The 19,677-nt window shown below is 35.3% G+C and overlaps 1 protein-coding gene across 4 annotated transcripts in view; it reads right to left on the bottom strand.

The window, feature by feature from the left end:
• Positions 1-778: 778 nt before the first annotated feature.
• The window catches only part of LOC114931926 (insulin receptor), a 114,282-nt gene continuing 95,383 nt past the window's right edge, over positions 779-19,677 (bottom strand). For all 4 annotated transcript variants that reach the window (XM_085483265.1, XM_085483255.1, XM_085483261.1 and 1 more), the window contains exon 9: positions 779-19,370. In XM_085483265.1, coding sequence (XP_085339391.1) covers positions 16,299-19,370 — 3,072 coding nt within the window. In that variant the 3' untranslated portion in view covers positions 779-16,298. The remainder of the gene's footprint in view (positions 19,371-19,677) is intronic.

Genomic DNA, 19,677 nt, shown 5'->3' with positions numbered 1-19,677 from the left:
ATAATTATTCTCTTTTATGTCATATAAAAATTGTCATCATTTTTTTTGTTAAAGTATTATAAAAAATAATTATTCTCTTTTATGTCATATAAAAATTGTCATCATTTTTTTCGTTAAAGTATTATAAAAAATAATTATTCTCTTTTATGTCATATAAAAATTGTCATCATTTTTTTCGTTAAAGTATTATTTGAGATCAATACTAAAAAAGATGATAAAATCATTAACAGAGAACGTATTAATTTTAATAATAAAAAAACGTACTGCAGAGAATGTTGCAAATACTTTTCAGCCACTAAAACAATAGAAATGATACAATATCAATTTTATACATTACAAATTTTTAATATAATAGAATTACTTAATTTTTATATGATATGCAAATATTATAAAAAATAATTATTTTCTTTTATGTCATATAAAATTTAATTTTTAATTGTCATAATTTTTTTCGCGTTAAAGTATTATTTGAGATCAATACTGAAAAAGACGATAAAATCATTAGCAGAAAACATATTAATTTTATTAATTAAAATCATAAATAATAATTAAATTTAAATAATTTTAATTAATTTTTGATTTATGATTTTAATTAAATTTTGAGTGATTTTCATGAATATAATGAAAGTCATTAAAAAATATAATCAATTATATAAAACATATAGTTTCTCTTCTTCAGTTCTCGGAAAGTACAATTATACGGTAATAAATATCGATGTTTTGCACGACGTTCCTTGGCAAGGAGAGTGGAAGAAGGTGAGAAAATAAAGAGAGAATGTACATGTAAACGTTCTTCGGGTTTTTTCTCATCTTCCTTTATTTTACAAAACTGAAAAAAAGAAAACTTCTGCGAGAGTAACAAACTTTTGGCTTATGTGACTAGTTGTAATACTTAGGCGGCAATACTAAATTAGTGCAGTGTAAGTATGTACATTTGTGTTTACAATGTCTCGAGAGCGCAAGAAATCCCGCGGATATTTGTTTGCGCAGAACAATCGTAACTTTTTTTTTATCCTAAAGTTCAAAACTCGCCTTCTTCTTTTTCTTCAATTTTTTTTCACAGCGAGTTTTGACGCTCGGAACGTCACGCAAAAGTGTCCCTACGAGAGATACAAAGAGAAATCGCTATTTTTTCATTTTTTTTTATTCGGAGAGAGTGCCGATATATCTATATGTATAATATATATATAATATATATATAATAAAGATTAATACGCGAAAAGGACAAATGTACAAGTGAGATCGGGAAATCTCACCTCTCTCATCTCGTCGTCTCGTAATTTCTTCGCCTGTATTACTCCGATTACCTTAATCGCTAAAAAGTATAATATATATATATATATATATATATATATATATATATATATATGTTACAGAATGTAATAAGTTACACGTGCGCGCATGATTCATCGTGATTCGCCAAATAACATTTTTTTTTATATTGACACACGCGAAACATGTCACATTTCGATCATCAGTACGTTTCCCTTATGGTATTTTTCTTTCCTTTCTCAACTTGTATAATGAATGCTTTTAACTTATGGATATTTTTATGTGGATACACGTAAAACGCGTTAAACTACTTTAAGATAATAATGTTCATAGTCTCTCTCGTGGAAGACACGGTATGGCAGGATTTTTCCTATTTTTTATTCATTTTTCGATCAAGGAATAAGTGCATTCCTCTCTTCCTTTTTAACGCAAGCCATGTGATTTTTATGACTACGTTTCTCGCGACGATCGAGTGACTTCAAGTGGTCTCTTTTTTACACTTCTGTCAAATCGGGGTTTTTATTACACTGTTTGCGAAGGAATAAGAATTGATGTTCCGCAACTAATAACGCGTACGTGCCGGAAAACCACGAAGAACCGCCTTCGGGATGCAATTACACAATACTGCATTTATCGAAGAATGTTAGATAGTAGTCGTATATTTTTTTCAACGACCTCTATATTTTTCACATTTTACAATACTTCGTTGTTTATATAACTCGCCATGTTGCGGTTTTCAAATCGGTCTTGTGTTACTGATGACGTGTATCTTTTTTTAATAGGAAAAATCTATCATTTATTTATTTAAATACTTGGTATTTTTTTAAGAAAGAAACAATAATAACGCGCAAAAATTTGAAGAATCAGATCCTGAATAATAATACAAAATGATGAATCATTGTAGAGGAAATGAAAAAGTACATAATGTACACAAAACACAATCGCGTATAAATCTTAATAAATAATTTATGCGATAAAATACAAGGACGAAAGCTACTCAGCACTCTAAAGTTGTTACGAGACTTAAACTGCCGTCTCTGTTTACGTTGTAACTCTTTGTCAATACTTTATGTAGACAAGGAATCATCGTAAATTTCAAACTAATCGAGTAATCGTAAATCAAGCATTTATGTACGAGTCGTTTCTCGATCTCGAAAGCGAAGTAGCGCAACTTTTTTTAATAGTAATTTCTTTCCTTTTTGAACGACAACTTTATACAAAATTAATTACAAAGACCTCAATTCGAATAAAAGCAAAATACTTACTCTGACAGTGAGAATAAACTACTAATTAGACGCCGAACAAATATTACAACGCAAAAAGATTATATAAATATTTCGTGACACGACATTCATTATTTTATTCAATATGATTTTGAATAATTTCTTTTGCCGCGAAAAGTTAATATTTAGCGATTGTAAAATTAGTTTCTTACATCTAGATTTCAATCCACGAATCAAGTCCATTATACATACATACATATATATATATATATGTATATATATATATATATATATATATATATATATATATATATATATATATATTATATATATATTCGATTAGCAAAAAATAATCTTATTCAATAGGCGATCTACTAATATATATATATTTATCTCTTTCGTCCTTGAATTTTGCAAATTTAATCCTATCTAAAATTGAACTCTCGTGAAATTGTTTAAAAACTATCTTATATATATATATTATATATTATATGTAAGCTTAACCTACGTACGTATACATTGTGGATTATTTGTCTACGTCTTAATTTGCTTAAATTTCCTTAGCAAGTAACAAGAAGAGAGAGAGTTAATCTGAGGAAAATCGCGAGAAAGTATATATATATATATCATGAGCTTATTGTGAGTCCTCTACAGGGTGTCCTATAGGAAATCTATATCAATATATAGCACGATGATCTAATTTTCCTGACAATCTGCAATCTTCGAATTTCCCTTACCTTTTCTTCTCTTAAGAGAGTTTAAAAGCACCCATTACTATCATTAGAAATATTTCTTCCGCATAACAATAGTATATTGTGTATCAAGTGCGGGGGACCACCCCACACGAGTGAACAATTGTCAATCCGCACTTGATACACATACTATTTTGTATTGCAGGTGCAGGCAAAGTGGCTGTTTCGGCGCGTTTTCTGTGCGCGAGGCGGCCGATCGCACGCCGCCATCTTGCTGCGGCACAGTGGGGGAATAGCCGTGTTCAATACATTTCCTACGGCTTGAGCCGTATACAATGACTTTTAACGCGGCTCAGCCGTAGATAATGGCTTTGAAACCGGCTTATTCACTCACCGCGTCGCCGCTAGATGGCGGCGGGGGAAATCGGCCCCTTTCGGCACAGAAAACATGCACCGAAAGTGCCACATTGCCTGCACGTGTAATACAAAATTTTATTATCGTTCTTTTATTATCGTGTTGATGTGTTTCAAGTCAAACTCACTCTATATATATGTATATATATATATATATATAATATATTTATGTATACATCAATTCAATCGGGATGCCGTTTATATCCTCGCGCGTTTTATTCATGAGCGGGTGATTTGATCGATGCGCGAAAAAAGAAAAGGAAGGAAAATCATCAGTAAAACGATGGCGAAGGGGAGGAGGGGGGGGAGGGCGATTAATTTAAAGCTAAAGTCTTCAGTATCAGTCCATTGAAGTTCTCATGCACGTGTAAATAGGTACATGGTGCATGCGTGGTCGTATAAATCGCTACTGCAACTAGAATGGTGATTAACAACCGAAATTCAGTTTTCTTTCCCTTCCAGGATTTTCCAGGATCGGCTCGCAATCATTTTCCGCGATAATCTAGAGCGGCCGATTTATAGCTATTCCGATGTGTGATTTCTATTTGCGATTTTTGCAAAAAGCGTTCCTTAAAATTGACGGACAGTGGACATAAAATCGTGATAAAATGTTACGGTTACAATCAATTGTTTAGTTGAATCAGGTAGAATTTTCTCTTAGAATTTACCCCCAAAATGATTAATATTTACCACAATAAAAATATTAATATCTATCGCAATAAAATATATAATGTTTAATTTTACTAAAATATATTAGCAAAATTTCAATAATTTTAAAATATATTAAAAACTGTTAAAAATTGAATTTTTATGTGTTTTACGTAGAATAGATAAAACAAAAAAAAAGATAAAAATATAAAATATTTTATATAAATTTAAAAATGCAGAATGTTAATTTTCATATATAGATATTAAAATTTTCGTGATAATAATTAAAATTTCTTACTATGTACATAGTAAAATTAATCGAATATATTTTATATTTTATTGTGGTAGATATACTAATATTTTTTATCGCTAAATATTAACGAAAAAAACTCTTATAAAATTCTTTCTGTGTAATAGAGTACTTTGTTGCAGTTTTTAGAATCTTCATCGATTTTTTAATTTATCATAATTAATACTAAATATGCATTTATCCATTTTCCGCCAATTGAATGGTAATTCGGTAATACAAAGTTCGCATAGCAAATAATTCGATAGCGGAAACTCATCGGAATTATAGCGGTTTTTAATTCTGAGGCGCGATATATTCGCCGAAACTTTTGCCACTTGAGAATTTTACGGGCAACCATGACAGGAATTCAATATACATATGTTTGATATGACATACGGGACCAACGACATACATACTTAAATAGAGCAAGATAAACTGAGAATTGGCAGTTTAAAATGTAAAAGAGAATTGATTCAGTCAGTATCTTACTTCACGACAGGAACATTATTCAATTGTTCATATTATCACTATTATAAATGTATATATCGTACAACCACTTCCCCAAAATCGAAGTATGTCAAAATGCATGAGAGGATGGTAAATATTATTATTATTATTATTGGTATTATTTAAAAAAAAAATTCGTTTCATTTTTTTTTTCAACATCATCGAAAAAATGCAAGTTTCTTAAAAAAAAATATACGCATAAAATTTGCGAGTTTCATTAAAAAAAAAATATGTGAGAAATCTCCTACAGCATATCTACTGAAAATCTTAATCTTAAGAATATGACGATAATTTGTTTCTTCATGTATATATGTCGTTGGGCGGAAATATATATATATATTGTAGAGAATTAGATATATAAGCCACAATATTGCAGGCATAAATTAGTCATTTTTCTTTCATAAATATACGTATACATAGTCGGTGCGACTTGCGTCGCGTTTATGGTTGTGTCATGGCGTTTTTTTTTAATTTTTCGCGCTCTGCGTCTTCTCTCCGTAAAGTAAATTAAAATTCAAAAGAACCGACGCGGCGTCACTCGCTCCGTAATTCGCCTCGATAATCGATATACCTAGCGCCGAGTTTCAAACTTAATCTCTTAAACGTACTTAATTAAATACGCGGTTAATTAACTAATAAATCGAAGTGCTGTACAAGCGACGTAGCGCGACAGATAACTTACTTGCTTACTCAGGTAAAAGCTACACGGTGTGTGAAAAATAATATTTTTTAAAAATAAATATACCTTAAATTTTACATCTTACGACCCGAAGGTTCCCCTGGGCGCTATACTTAAAGTTAAGATAACATCGCGCAGCAATTATACAGATTAAGTGCTTACACGTAAGCTTACGTCATACTTCATGTAGCTTCGTACGTTAAGGGAATACTGACCATGACTGTTTGGCCGACTTTGAGTTCAAGGGGTTTTCTTTTTATTGGCTACATAGATTAAAAAATTCTTCTCCACAATTAAAGTACTGATAATAATGATTAGGAGCGCTGTAATTTCGTATAAAACACAATAAAAGTTAAAAAATTACAGTTTTTGCTCTTGCATCAGCTCATAACAATACTTATTTAATACCAGTATTCTGCAGTTTATTTATGCACAAAATATGGCGCTCTCAATAGAGATAACATGAAAGAATAATACAGAAGTAATAAAATACTTTCATTGTGGAGGATTTTTCAATCGTATACTCAATAAAAAGTGAACCTAGCCTAACTTAAAGTCGGTAAAACAGAACAACGGCAGCATCCCCTCAATGCAATATAATATATGTGTGTGTGTCTGTGTGTGTGTATAATTAACAGTATTAGTCGTGATTGGACCGTTCGTAATCGAGATACGTAATAAATTAAATCGCGATTGATCCACTAACTATAGGATTTCCCTGAAATGCTACCAGATTGACAGGCAAATTGATCGATCGATAATATCAATCAGACATATATGCCAGGTGTATACAGTCACGGCACTTTATTATACCGGACAGAGACAATCGACGGAAATAAAAGCGAAAAGAGGAGCTTTCCGCTTCTGTTTCTCGTATATAATTATACGATTAATCTTACGTAACGCATAAATTACGAGGAAACCCGCGAAAAATCGATTCCCCGCCTTCTAAGGCATATTAAACTATGCAATGAGAGAAGAAAACAAATATTACACGTATATAATATTTAGAGTCTGAGAAAAAAGTCATTTATTATCTCTATTCGCCCAACATTGTATGTACAGAGCATTGACGCGATAAGGAATTCTCTTCCTTTTATGACGTAGAGAAAAATATAGGTCACTATTTTAATATTTCTTTTCTTCTTAACGTCGGATATTAAACGTGAGTGAAAAAGAAAAAAATCGCGAGAATTCTACTAATGTAAGATAAATGCGACTTATATAATTTTTCTCATAATTTTATATATTTTTATATGGGTATATATATATATATATATATATATATATATATATATATATATACATTGAGCGACTTCGTAATTACAAATTACAACAACTGAATAATCCGAGTATTTTACATTTATATATTATATAGTATACCTGTATTATACCATATTCCCATATACAAGAGAGGATAAAGGAAGCAACAACGATACGGTCGCCGATTCCGCTTTTTTTAGATTTGGTTTCGATGATTAACGAATCGTCCGCGCTCGAATAAATATGTTTCGCTTTACTAAACCACAACCAGCCCCGATCGAAACAGAACGATTTTACGTCGCTGATATTATTTGGTGAAACGGGGTGTGAAAATAAAAAATACGCGTAACTGACTAAAAGCCTCGAGGAGGACAACAGTTGAATATATTCTAACATTGTGCGGACGATAAACGATGACTCAAGTTATATGTATATTCGAGCAGATGTGCACACGGAGAGAATTTTCTTTTAGAATTTATTATATCCTGAAATTTATGGTAATCGTGAGATATGATAATCTTTAATTAATATTTACCACAATATATGTATATAAAAATATACAGTATAGTAAAATTTCTTTAACTTTAAATATATTAAAAACTTACGATTCTTATTCAAGTGTTTTAAATATTTTCTTTTAGAATTTATTATATCCTGAAATTCGTAGGACAATATGATAATCTCTGATTAATATTTGCCACAATAAAAAATATATGTATAAAAAATATGGTTGATTAGTTTTGCTAAAATATACAGTAGTAATATAGTAAAATTTATTATAATAAAACATAAATTTATTTATTTCTTGCGTACAGTCAAATTTCAATATCTTTAATATATGAAAAATTTATAATTTTTTAAGTGTTTTAAATAGAATAAATGTCAAAAAACGTATAAAATATTTTCAGCTTTTTACCAAACATGATAAAATTTGTAATGAATTTTGCGGTAAAAAATAACGAAAAATTCTCTCCGTGTGTCCTTTCGAATTAGCATAATTAGCAAAATTGCGAGAAAGTTGAATTAAATTTTCTCTTTCTCTCTGAATTATCTATCATATTTATATGCACTCTGCAATATCTATACGATTTTTTATATCTTCGAAATTTATCGTGTAAGCGAAAAAGTACATATTATTATTTTACTGAATTTTTCCGATTTTTAGAGACATCGTTTCCTTGTTTTATTCGATTCACCGGTTTCACGTCGTGATTTGGATGATTGCGATCATGCCAAAAAAGTTAGGGCGGGATACATATAATAATGTGATTAATAATCTCGTTTTACGAGACTGACTAGGTATGAGCTTTATGGGGAAAAAAAAGAAAAAAATTGTAGAAAATGAAACACGACAAGAGATGCTGACTCGACGCGAATCCTTGAATCGTCAGCCTTGCGTGGCACAAAATGATTCATATGTTGACACTCTCTCTATTATATCGATATCCCCTCATTAAAGTTTTCTTTTCCACTACCTTTCATAACCGGTAATTAAACGAGAAATTCAGCGACTTGAAATTTTTCTGATAAATGTCTACGTTCAAGGGACATCTTGTAAAAATAATTTGGATTGCTATTATACACTGAAAAAAAAAATCATTTATTCGTAACTAATAAAAATACTTATTAGTCATATTAATAAATCATATTTATTTGTTTCAAATAAATATGATTTATTAGGCAGTATTGAAATAAATATTTATTAATTTAATAGTTTTTTTTTCAGTATAAAGACACTTTAAAATGTTATTGCTGAGAAAATGCATGTCTTTAAATATTCAGGAAAGGAACAGCAAGAGACCCTCCCTACTTCAGGGATCCGATACTCGCGTTTTATTACATATTCGAGACTGCCAAAAAGTAACGAGCACAACAGAATACTCGAACAGATTTTTCCTCTCGGTACGTATATAATAAGCGCAAAAACTCCCGCCGAAGAAAGTCGAGAAGGAAAAAAAACCTCGTAGGATCGCGTGTGCGGCACTTATTAGAGACCCAAGAAGAAGTCGCACGAGTAATTTCGGTCTCGCGCATTCGAAGAGAATAAAAGAGAAAACGGAGAAGTCGTCTCGCGGTCGTCTCATTAATTAGCATGCGAGACAGCTGTATGGCTCGATCATTCTCTCGTGATTTGACGTTTGCACGCATGTCACCGGGGATTTCCAAAGAAAAGGGCGGGAAAACGAGCGGGATAATTCTAGACGTGTCCTAGACCCGTTTCGGAGCAAATGACGCAGCCACCTCTTTCGCCAGAGGACAAAGGAGGAATTCTAAAGAGCAAATAGAACGAAATCAATCCCGGATCGAGTCGATGAAGCAATTGATGACGAAAAAAAAAAATTCGAACGAAATTACTCGTGCGCTCCCGATGACGTCACTTTCTTTCGCGCTCAATTCTTTCTCTTCGCAGGGAGAAAAAAAGGCAGGAACACGAAGATATCCTATTTCTAAGACCCTGATATAATTATGGTGCGCCTTCGTAGAGTGAGAGCTTCGTGGAGAAAGCGATCGATACTGTATACGGCGCAGTACGACGCGTTTTGCCATCTCGAAGGGAAAGGCTGTATACTCTATGTAGCCTAAGAGCGAGCTCTTACAATATAATATAAAATATAAGCTCTATATATGTGTATATATATTATATATATGTAATAGGAAAAAATAAATACTTATATATATATATATATATATATATATATGTATATATACATATATTACTTTTATAGCGACGCTACGGCAGGATTATAAAAACGTTACGCGATGGTAAGAGGATATTAATGTCAAAATTAATGATACTTAGGACAGCTCGACATGTATAGCATATATAATCAGTCTCTCTTATATCGAGAGAGAGAGAGAGATGCGTGCTGCATGAATAATGAATTGTTATTAATATATTATTATCTAAACGCGTCGTACCGCTAATTTATTCGAGAAAAAGTGGTCCATCAGCTGATCGGTCGATCCTAACGAGCCTCGAGACCTGGTTTTGGTTACGTTACTGTACAAACGTGTCCTTAGATCCTTATTTAAGCCTATCTCTCGTTATATGGTAAAATATTAATAGCGTAGCGAGAATAAAATGCGCTCTCTAATCGTATTGCTATATGGTGAAACCGCTCGCGCGGTCGCAGATTTCTCTCCCAGATGCGAATTGCAACAATTGAAAAATATATTTATATACATAAATGTTGATATTTTCTTTTTTTTATTTTTTTTATTTTTTTTATTTTTTTTTTTTTTGGCGACGACAGGTACAAAAGTGAGCGCGTAAATAGCAACTTGCGCCTTTTTCTCTACACATAATTCGAATCTTCGCAAATTTTTCAGAGCAAATATATGATTTTGATCTCTGATAATGTTTAATTAATTTTTTATTACACTTTATATTTTTAGATGTGAATAAATTTTATTTTATTTTTTTGCATACTCGAGCAAAGCTACACGTTGCTTCGAATTATATAAGAGAAGAATGCATTTATTCCTATTTACATGATCTCATCTTTACACCATCGCGAACGCAACTTTGCAAAAAGAATACTGTGAGGTTTATCCTGCTTCGAATTTGACTATCATCCTAAAGACATCTATTGATTTTTAATACAGCCGAAAGAGTTGAATAAAAAATGTAGAACGCGTGTTTTTAATAAGAAATGCAAATTTAAATTTGAGACATAATATTAGAAATATATTAATTCCGCGTAATTTGACATAAAGTGCCACACACGTTTAACTAATTTCGCAGCTTTGCAAGTAAACAAGTATTCCTGCGATCACTGAATCGAGAGATAATTTTTGAAGTGCAGTTTAAATTGTCAATGAAATCAGCTGATCGCCGACGTGATTAATTTGCGTAAATACGGTAGCGGCTAGGTTTCTTATTATTTAAAGGAACTCTATTTATATTAAACTTCTTTCTATACGAATTGCGCCGTACAAAGAGAGATTTAGTTCATATTATACAGGGTGTCCCATTTTAATGTCCCACCCCAAATAAGTTCTTTTATTTTTGATTGTAGAAAAAATGTTTCACACAAAAGTTGTATGGTTTCGAGGAGGACATAAGGTGGTGCCATTAGTTTGACCTTGAATAGTTGCTTGAGGATCCTTAATTTCTTAAATGGAACCACCTAATTTTTATTGCATATTCTTGTAGCTGACATCGAGAGCAAACACTATAATGAAACATTTTTATCTCAAGTACTTTTTGAGTTATAAGACAAGATTTTCTCACCTCTCAAGATGACCTTTGCGTGACCTTCAAGCAACTATTCAAACTAATGGCACCATTTCCTCGAAATCATACAATTTTTGTCTGAAACATTTTTTTCTACAATCAAAAATAAAAAACTTATTTGGGGTGGAACATTAAAATCAGACACCCTGTATATATATATATATATATTAACATGGCGCGCTTATACATTCAGAAACCGTAATGTAAAATTTAGAGATTGGGATTATTACTTACTCGGGAAAGCGGTTTAAATTGCATTTCATTGCGGTACGCGTCGCAATTAAGCCGGTCGTTATTACTAATTACTACTGTGCACTTAGTCTCGCTATATGACGCATTATTACTCTGACCAAGGGGGTGGGAAACCAGTTGGAGAGAACCTATTCGCGGGGAACTCGAATCTCCGGGAATCCTTTGTTCGCGTCCCACAATCTCGAGCTTTCCTCGAGCGCTGGATTTTTTCCTCGTCTTTTCGCGATACAAGATTACAAGGGAATGGCTGAATCGCGTTTAGCAAAGATCGGCACTCGCATCGATCGATACAGGATTGTTTTATCATCGAATCTCCGAATTCTTCTCATATTATATATGGTACACAGGGAGAATTTTTCCTTACATTTTTTTACCGCAAAAATTCACTACGAATTTTATCATGTTTGATAATAGGCCGAAAATTACCTGCATAGGCTGCATTGTAAAATTTGTGTATAAAATATTTTGTATGTTTATAATTTTATATTTGAAAACTATTATAGATTTTAAAATTAATCAAACATCTTTTACATTTAATTGCGATAGATAATTTTTATTGTGATAATATTAATCACAGAAATTCTCTTGAAATATTAACTATCATACGATTTTCAGAATAAATTCTAAATTCCCTCTGTGTAACGATTTCAATATCGATGCATGTCGATATTCTTGATTGAAGAAATTCGATTTTCCAATTCTTCGAATTTGATCGATCGATGAGCAACGACATCTGAAAGTTTCTAGATTGCGTATACATTCCTTCTCTCTTTTATGCACATGCACACATATTATGCACGTACACACGTGCAGTTTATCTTTCTTGCTAACATACAACGCTTTATTATTAAATACCGGAAGATTGGCTTGTGCTCCCTTGCCGGGACAACAAGATGATAACTTTTATACTGTACAATCATCTGACAACGGATAAGATATATCATAAAAAAATTCGGTATTATACTTTCTTTCGTCGTAAGCATTTCTCTATTATTTATTACACATGCTGTCTCTCTTTCTCTGAAATCTCTATCAGAGATAGATCCTATCATAATTCTGAAATGACATTTTTCCGAATATTCGTATCAAGAGGAGAAAGAAAATGAAAGTCCTTTCCGCAATCAAGATAAAGAGATATTTCCAATATAATTATAGATATTAATTTCAATCAATTTCTCTTTACATTATTACCTACGACTTTCTCTCAACTATTATAAATGCTTTTTTCAATTACCTTGTCTGATTCGATACTATTTAAAAATGCGAGAAATCGTGCAAAAAAATTCTGCGATTATCTGCTGAATTTAGGCTTCTTTTTGCCGAATTAAGTCTTTTAATAATTCCGGAATAATCCTACTCTACGAATATTTTTTAAAATTTAACCGCGAGAAGGAAAACAAATGTAATTCTGAAAAAAATTTTTTTTCAAAGTATTCAAAGTATTTGTATTAAAGAGAAGAAACGAAAGTTTTCACGTCCCTCTTCCGCAATTAAAATAAAGATACTTATATCATTTAATTATGGATATTAATTTAAATCAATCTCTTAACACTAGCAATAACTCTCTCTTAACTATTATAAATGATTTTTTTTGTGCCTTGTTTAATAGATGCGACACTATTAAAAATGCAAGAAATCATGCCAAAAAATTTTATAAATGAAATATTTCTGCGATTATTATCTGATTAATTTAGATTTTTTCGACTTGCCGAATTAATTCTTTTTGACTTCGGAATAATTCTACTCCACGAACAATTTTTTTTAAGTTTTTTTTTAAAATTAAAGCGTAATGCACGAGAAAAAAGACAAATGTAATTCTGAAATAAATATTTTTATCAAAGTATTCAAAGTATTTGTATTAAAGGAAAAAAAACGAAAGTTTTCACGCGTTCCTTCCGCAATCAAAATAAAGAAATATATTTAATTTTATATATATATATATATATGTATATCAATTTCAATTAATTTCTCTTAACATTATTATAAACCATTTTTTTTATTACTTTGCCCAGCAAATTCGATACTATTTAAAAATGCAAGAAATGCAAAAAAAAGACAATTTTTTCAAAACGTTTTAAAATTAAACCGCAATGCGCGAGAAGAAAGACGAATGTAATTCGCTGATAAAGATGTGTTAATTATGATATCAGTCGAGAATACGTTAGCTTTGGGGCGAGAAATTTGTCTTACGAGTCTCTCGAGTGTGTCATCAGGTATTTCACACGTGTACACAATCGTTCGCAGTCTTAGTTAATCTGTGCTCAAAGTAATTATCGAACGGTTTCAAGATACGAAGCCACGGCGAGAGAGATTCAAGTAAACACGTCTAATGAAAACACAAATGTTGGGCGCAGTTCTCATATTTTCACAAAAATAGAGAAGAAATTCTGCAAAAAAAAAAAAAGAAAGAAAAAAGAGGGCGGAAAAACTAATTGTAAAATATAGAGCAGAATATATATATATATTGATAGGATCCATCTCTCTCTTTCTCTTTCTCTCTTAGTGATTTCAACGTATTGCGTTTCTTTCTATCACCTAGTTTGTCGTTACTATCTACTGATTGTTTACGTCACCAATTCCGTATCTGCAGGATCCGAGGCTAGAAAACATTCTATTCTCCCCAAGAGGTCTATATATAAATTTTCGTGTCGTGGAGAAAACTTAAACTTGTGTGACCTGACCGACATCCCTGACTTTTACACCCGCTCATTATCACTGTCCAACAAAAAAAATTAACCGGAACGCGAGTAGTCGTTTCTTTTAGTTTTTCGGGTGCTGAATATGAATCTGGATTCCAAATTGCTCCATCATGTCACAATTTTTGAGAAAATTTTAATTAATGTTGCAAGAAACGGCTTTTTCACGAACTTTGTTATATTCTAGCTACACTGAAAAAAAAAAGATTCATCAAGTTGACTAAACCTTTCAACTAAATTACTATTTTGTTAATGGAACATATATTAGTATTTAAGTCAAATATATGTTTTCTGTGTTAGATTTAATATATTATATTTAATTTAAATATTTTTAATGCTAAAGTGTATAAAGTATATTGTTAGGATCTTCAATCCTCACAAGGAATTTTTGATGCCGATTATAATCAATAAGGTATCCATAGTTAAAAGAAATGTATTCCGGAAGTCAGCTGTGACTTAGATCATTGAAAATTTCAATTATGTTTATTTAATGTTAAAAAAAATTCGTGTTTAATGACCTAAAAACCCTTAAAAGCTATTTAGTAAATCGACACCAAAAACTTCTTTGGAGGATTAAAAATCCCAACAACATGCCATATTTTAATAGCAATAAAATTTCATCAGTAGTTCATTAAAGTACCCTGTTTTGCAACTTTAATTCAAAATGTTCGAAAATTGTTATGGAGGAATTTGAAATCCGAATTCTGCGTTCAAAACACTAGAAGAAACGGCTACTTTTCTGGTTAATTTTTTTTTTTTTCGTCGAACAACGTTATCAACCCACTTCCTCCTTTCCTGCCCTCTTACGGGGATTTACGCTAAAACTTTTTTACAGAGACTGCGAAAATCGTAGAGATTGTAGACACGCTCTTATTGCAATAATTATCTACGGAGGTACCCGCACTTTTGCGAGGAAGAAACTTCGTGTAACTCTTTATATACAACACTTGCGAGGGATAAAGTTTGTCTTTTTCTTTTCTCTCTTAAACTCTCTCGATAAATTAATTACTATTTTACTGGGCTATATATATGTATATTGCATCCGGTTCTATTAGCTTATTATATATATATATATATGGTAATAACTGTATGTAATTAGAGTAACTATTTACAACCTTGAGATTATAACGTCTCGTGTTTACGGACACAAGGAACTCTGGTTTGCGTAAAATCATCATTCTCTCGCGCTGTGTCTGCCTCGAGAATTAATCCTGAAATAGCATTCCTCGAAATGATCAGGACAGGAGTGGAGCTGCTCGTGTTTGGATGATGAGAATGATGTCGATGATGATGATGATGATGACGATGATCATGATGTCGATGATGACGATGATGATGATTATGATGGTGATGATAAGCTCGTGACAAGATCGATAATTAACGTGTGTTTAATTAATGTGCATTTTCATTCGAAATTTCCCTTCACGTTGATCAAATATTCCTATATTTAATCAATCGAGAGTGGAATGAAAATCCTAATCCTTGATTATCCGGCATCAAGAGAGTGAAAGAAAACGAAATAATTCTTCTTGAGCGAATTTCATGATTATCCTTAAAACAACGGTCGGGAATAGCTCCTTCAGAACTTATATAGAAAGAAAAGTAACTCTGAAAGGAATGAACAGTCGATATACATGGCAGAGGGTGAGACTTCGACTTTCAAAAAAGAGAAAAAAAACGCGGATAAATGCGGGTTGTTTTTCCTCGGTAGGCTGAAGGGTAGAAATACACTACGAGAGCCTACGTATCTCTACATTATCCGATGGCTTCAATTATTATATTACGAACACAACATCATCTTTCCCTCCTTGCATTGCTATCCACCAGTCAAGATCTAATTACGTTTGGTCCGCAACGAGAGAAGGACACGAAGCTCTTGTTGCCGAACGAGTGACTTGGTAACATATCTTCTTTCTTTCCCCTCGTCAACAGGACCGCTCGCGTATTGCCCTGAGTATTTGTTTGTACAGTTAATATCTACAGGTTTTTCCGCGAATCTCTTGTGCGAGGGCTTCAAGCGGCGTCGATCTTTCTCTCGCGCGCGCGATTCTTTTCTCTCGCTTATTTATAATTTATATATATATATATATATATATATATATATATTATATAACTCTCGACTAATCTCATCGATCGAGCGGAACGTCCTCGAAGTTAGTTACATTACCAAAGGGCTGGAAACCATTCTTGAAGATCCGGCCGCGACTGGTGCCCGCTTTCATCTGATCGAGCAGCGTCACGTTGTCCTCGAAGTCCTTGACCCACCTGGCGGTCTCGTGGCCCCAGTTGAACCGAATCGCCGCCGGGTTGTGGTAGACCTTCTTCTCACCCAGCATACGTATCTCGATCCCCTCGGCCGAGTGGTAGAAGGACTTCTCGCCAAAGTCCTGGTTCAGAAAGGACTCCAGCTCGGAGATGATCTCCATGAAGGTCGGCCGCTCACTCGGCCGCCACTTGAAACACTTTTCCATGATCTTCTGTATCGTTTCGGGACAGTTGCGAGGTATATGGAGCACCCCCTTGCGTAGCACGTGGTGCAGCACCTCCTCGTTCGAGAAGCCCTGATACGGGATCTCGGCGAGGGTGAGGATCTCGTAGAGGACGACGCCGAACGACCAGACGTCCGAGTCGGACGTGAAGACGCCGTCGGAGAGATTCTCAGGCGCCATCCAGCGTATCGGCAGCAGACCCTTCTTCCCGATCTTGTAGTAATCGGTGTCGTAGATGTCCCTTGCCATGCCGAAGTCGCCGATCTTGCAGACGAGGTCCTTGGACATCATGCAGTTGCGCGCGGCCAGGTCGCGGTGGACGAACTTCTTCGATTCGAGATAAGCCATACCGTCCGCGATCTCCGCCGCCATTCGCATGATCCTGGACGCGTTCGGCACCATCTGGGTGTCGCGTATCCTGCGTAGATACGTCTTCAAATCGCCGTTCTCCATCAGCTCCATGATTACGAACGGCGGATTACCCTGGGAGACCACGCCCAGGAGTTTGATGATGTGCCAGGTGGAGAAGTTCTTCATGACCGAGGCTTCGTTCAGGAACTCGTTCTTCTCCCGGGGATTCGCATTCTCCGAGATAGTCTTGATCGCCACCTGCACGGTACCGTCCAGGTAGCCTCGGTACACCATGCCGAAGTTGCCCAGTCCCAATTCCTCGAGGATCTCGACGTTTTCCCTGGGCACTTCCCAGCTGTCGACGATGTACTTGGTCTCGATGTAATCCGGATTCACGCTGGCTATCAAACGCTCCTGCGTCCGTTTCTTCATGTAACTCCTGAGTAGGAGCATCATCACGAGCAGGATGATGAATAGCCCGGATACGATCACTATCGCTACCATTATATAATTATTGTCCGACAGACCGACGGAGAAGTTGATCACGGCGGTGAAGGTTCCGTCACCGGCCAGCGACGTCGAGCGCATTCGCAGACTGTACCTACCCGGACTGAGGTTCCTGATGTAATGATTGTTGTACCTGTCCTTTCGGCCGGTGTACGGGATACACTCGGTGCTCTTCTTCGCGTCTTTCACGTCCAGATTCGTATACTCGATGGTATAGGAGACGGTGAACGCGTTCGGATCCTTGACCGATTCCCAGATCACCTCGACGATCGTCTCGTTGGTCACGTGAACCTTGACGTTGCGAATGTCGTCGGCGTTCGGTCGCCTCTTGGTCCGGGCGTTCGCGTACTGGATAGACGAGCACATCTCCGTGTCGCTGTCGACTTTCACGCCGCACGCGGCGATCGTGATGATGTACAGAGAGTAGTGACGTAATTTCTTCAGGTGAAACGAATTATTTCCAACGCTGACGTTGTACGTGAACACCTCGCCGTCTGTCTGACTGATCGCGATATTGCTGCCCGCGGTGGTGGAAGTGACATTCGTCGTCCCTTTCTGACTCTCCTCCGTCGAGGACAGGTTATTCGCCAGATCGTAGAACTTACTATCCGGCGAATTGTAGGTATTGAAGACGCAATAGTCCTTCCAGCCGGGCGACAAGTAGCTGATGGTCATATTTGTGTGGCAGAATATCTCGAATTGCTTGGAGGTCGCGAGCTTCGCGTTAGCGTCCTTGAAACAGCAGGAATTCGGATTCCCGACAAGCGGTGTCTTGATCGTCATCTCGTGTATCTCCTCCTCGGTCTCGCTGACCAAGGTATCGACGCAATAATCCCGGGAAGCGATCAGCTCCTCGTCGTCCGGTTGAATCGTGCTGGAGATCATGTAGTAACCTATGGGACCGTTCGGATACACCGGCGGGGCCCACTTGAGGAGGATCTCGCTGTCGCTTATCACGCTCGTGCTCACGTTCGTCGGCACCGAGGGTATCGTGCTTCTCGTTCGAAAGAAGATGATATCCGACTGACCCACCAAATTCACCTTCTCGTACAAGTTATTCTTTTTCCTCGTGATGAACGTCTTTACATACGCGGCGTACTTGGTGTACGGCTTCAAATTCATTATGTGCTTCGAGACGGTCGAGTTCCAGCTAGACGCGCCGACGTCCACAATCTCCCACGTGTTATTACCGCAGGCGTTCGACTCGTACATTACGTTTTCATTCTCGGTCTCTATATAATTTAGCAGATAATTGAGCAGCTGCTGGCCCTCCGGCGGCTTGAAACTGTCCCAGCTCAGCACCACGTGATCCGTGCCCCGCTTCGTCACTTTGATATTTATATTGACAGTGTTGCAGGCCACTTTGTCGCCGTTCGATTCCGGTTGTACCTCGAGATGAGTGTAATTGCTGATGTTGACCATCATAGCGAATTGCGCGATCTTGGTGAGACAGAGCTTGGGATTGTAATGGAAGAACAGTCTGCCTCTCTCTATCGTGAGGTTCTGCGTCGGCGGGAAGAGCGAGGAGAGATTCGGATTGTCCAGGACGACGAAGCTCGAGTTATTGATGTCCAGATTTTCACCCTTGATCACCTTGAGCTTCTTGAAGAAGTTCAGCGACGTGATCGGGAAGGAATGCGTTATCTTCACGTACTCGGTTATCTCCTCGATCAGACTGAACGCGTCCGCCAATTCGTTCATTATATTCGGATTCCCGTTTCTGATTTGAAACTCCAGGGCACCCTTCACCACCGTTATACCGCGAAAGCTCTGGGCGTCTGAAATGTGACGTATTATAGCGCCGTTTCCGATTTTACGGCACTGACCTTTGCAAACCCGGCAGCTTGTCACCTGTAATGCGAAGTCAAAAAAGAAAAAATCAAGAGAAAGAAACAAACAGGAAATATACAGAGTGTCCCATTTTAATCGATCACCCCCAATTTTATTTTTGATTATACAACAAAGTGTTTCAAATAAAAGTTGTTTGATTTGAAGGGGGGCAAAAGATGGTACTATTGATTCTTTTTTAAAGAGCGCTTTTCAAAGTCATTTGAAGGTCAATAAATTTTTTTATACAGAACCACTATATCTCGATTTCTCGCAATATGCACTATAAAAAGTTATAAGATGGCCAAAAAGTGAATGGCTTGAGATATTT

This window comes from Nylanderia fulva, unplaced genomic scaffold, assembly GCF_048542155.1.
Source record: "Nylanderia fulva isolate GAGA-0341 unplaced genomic scaffold, ASM4854215v1 Scaffold10, whole genome shotgun sequence".
In the NCBI taxonomy this organism is placed as follows: Eukaryota; Metazoa; Arthropoda; class Insecta; order Hymenoptera; family Formicidae; genus Nylanderia; species Nylanderia fulva.
This window is presented reverse-complemented; position numbering and strand designations above follow the sequence as displayed.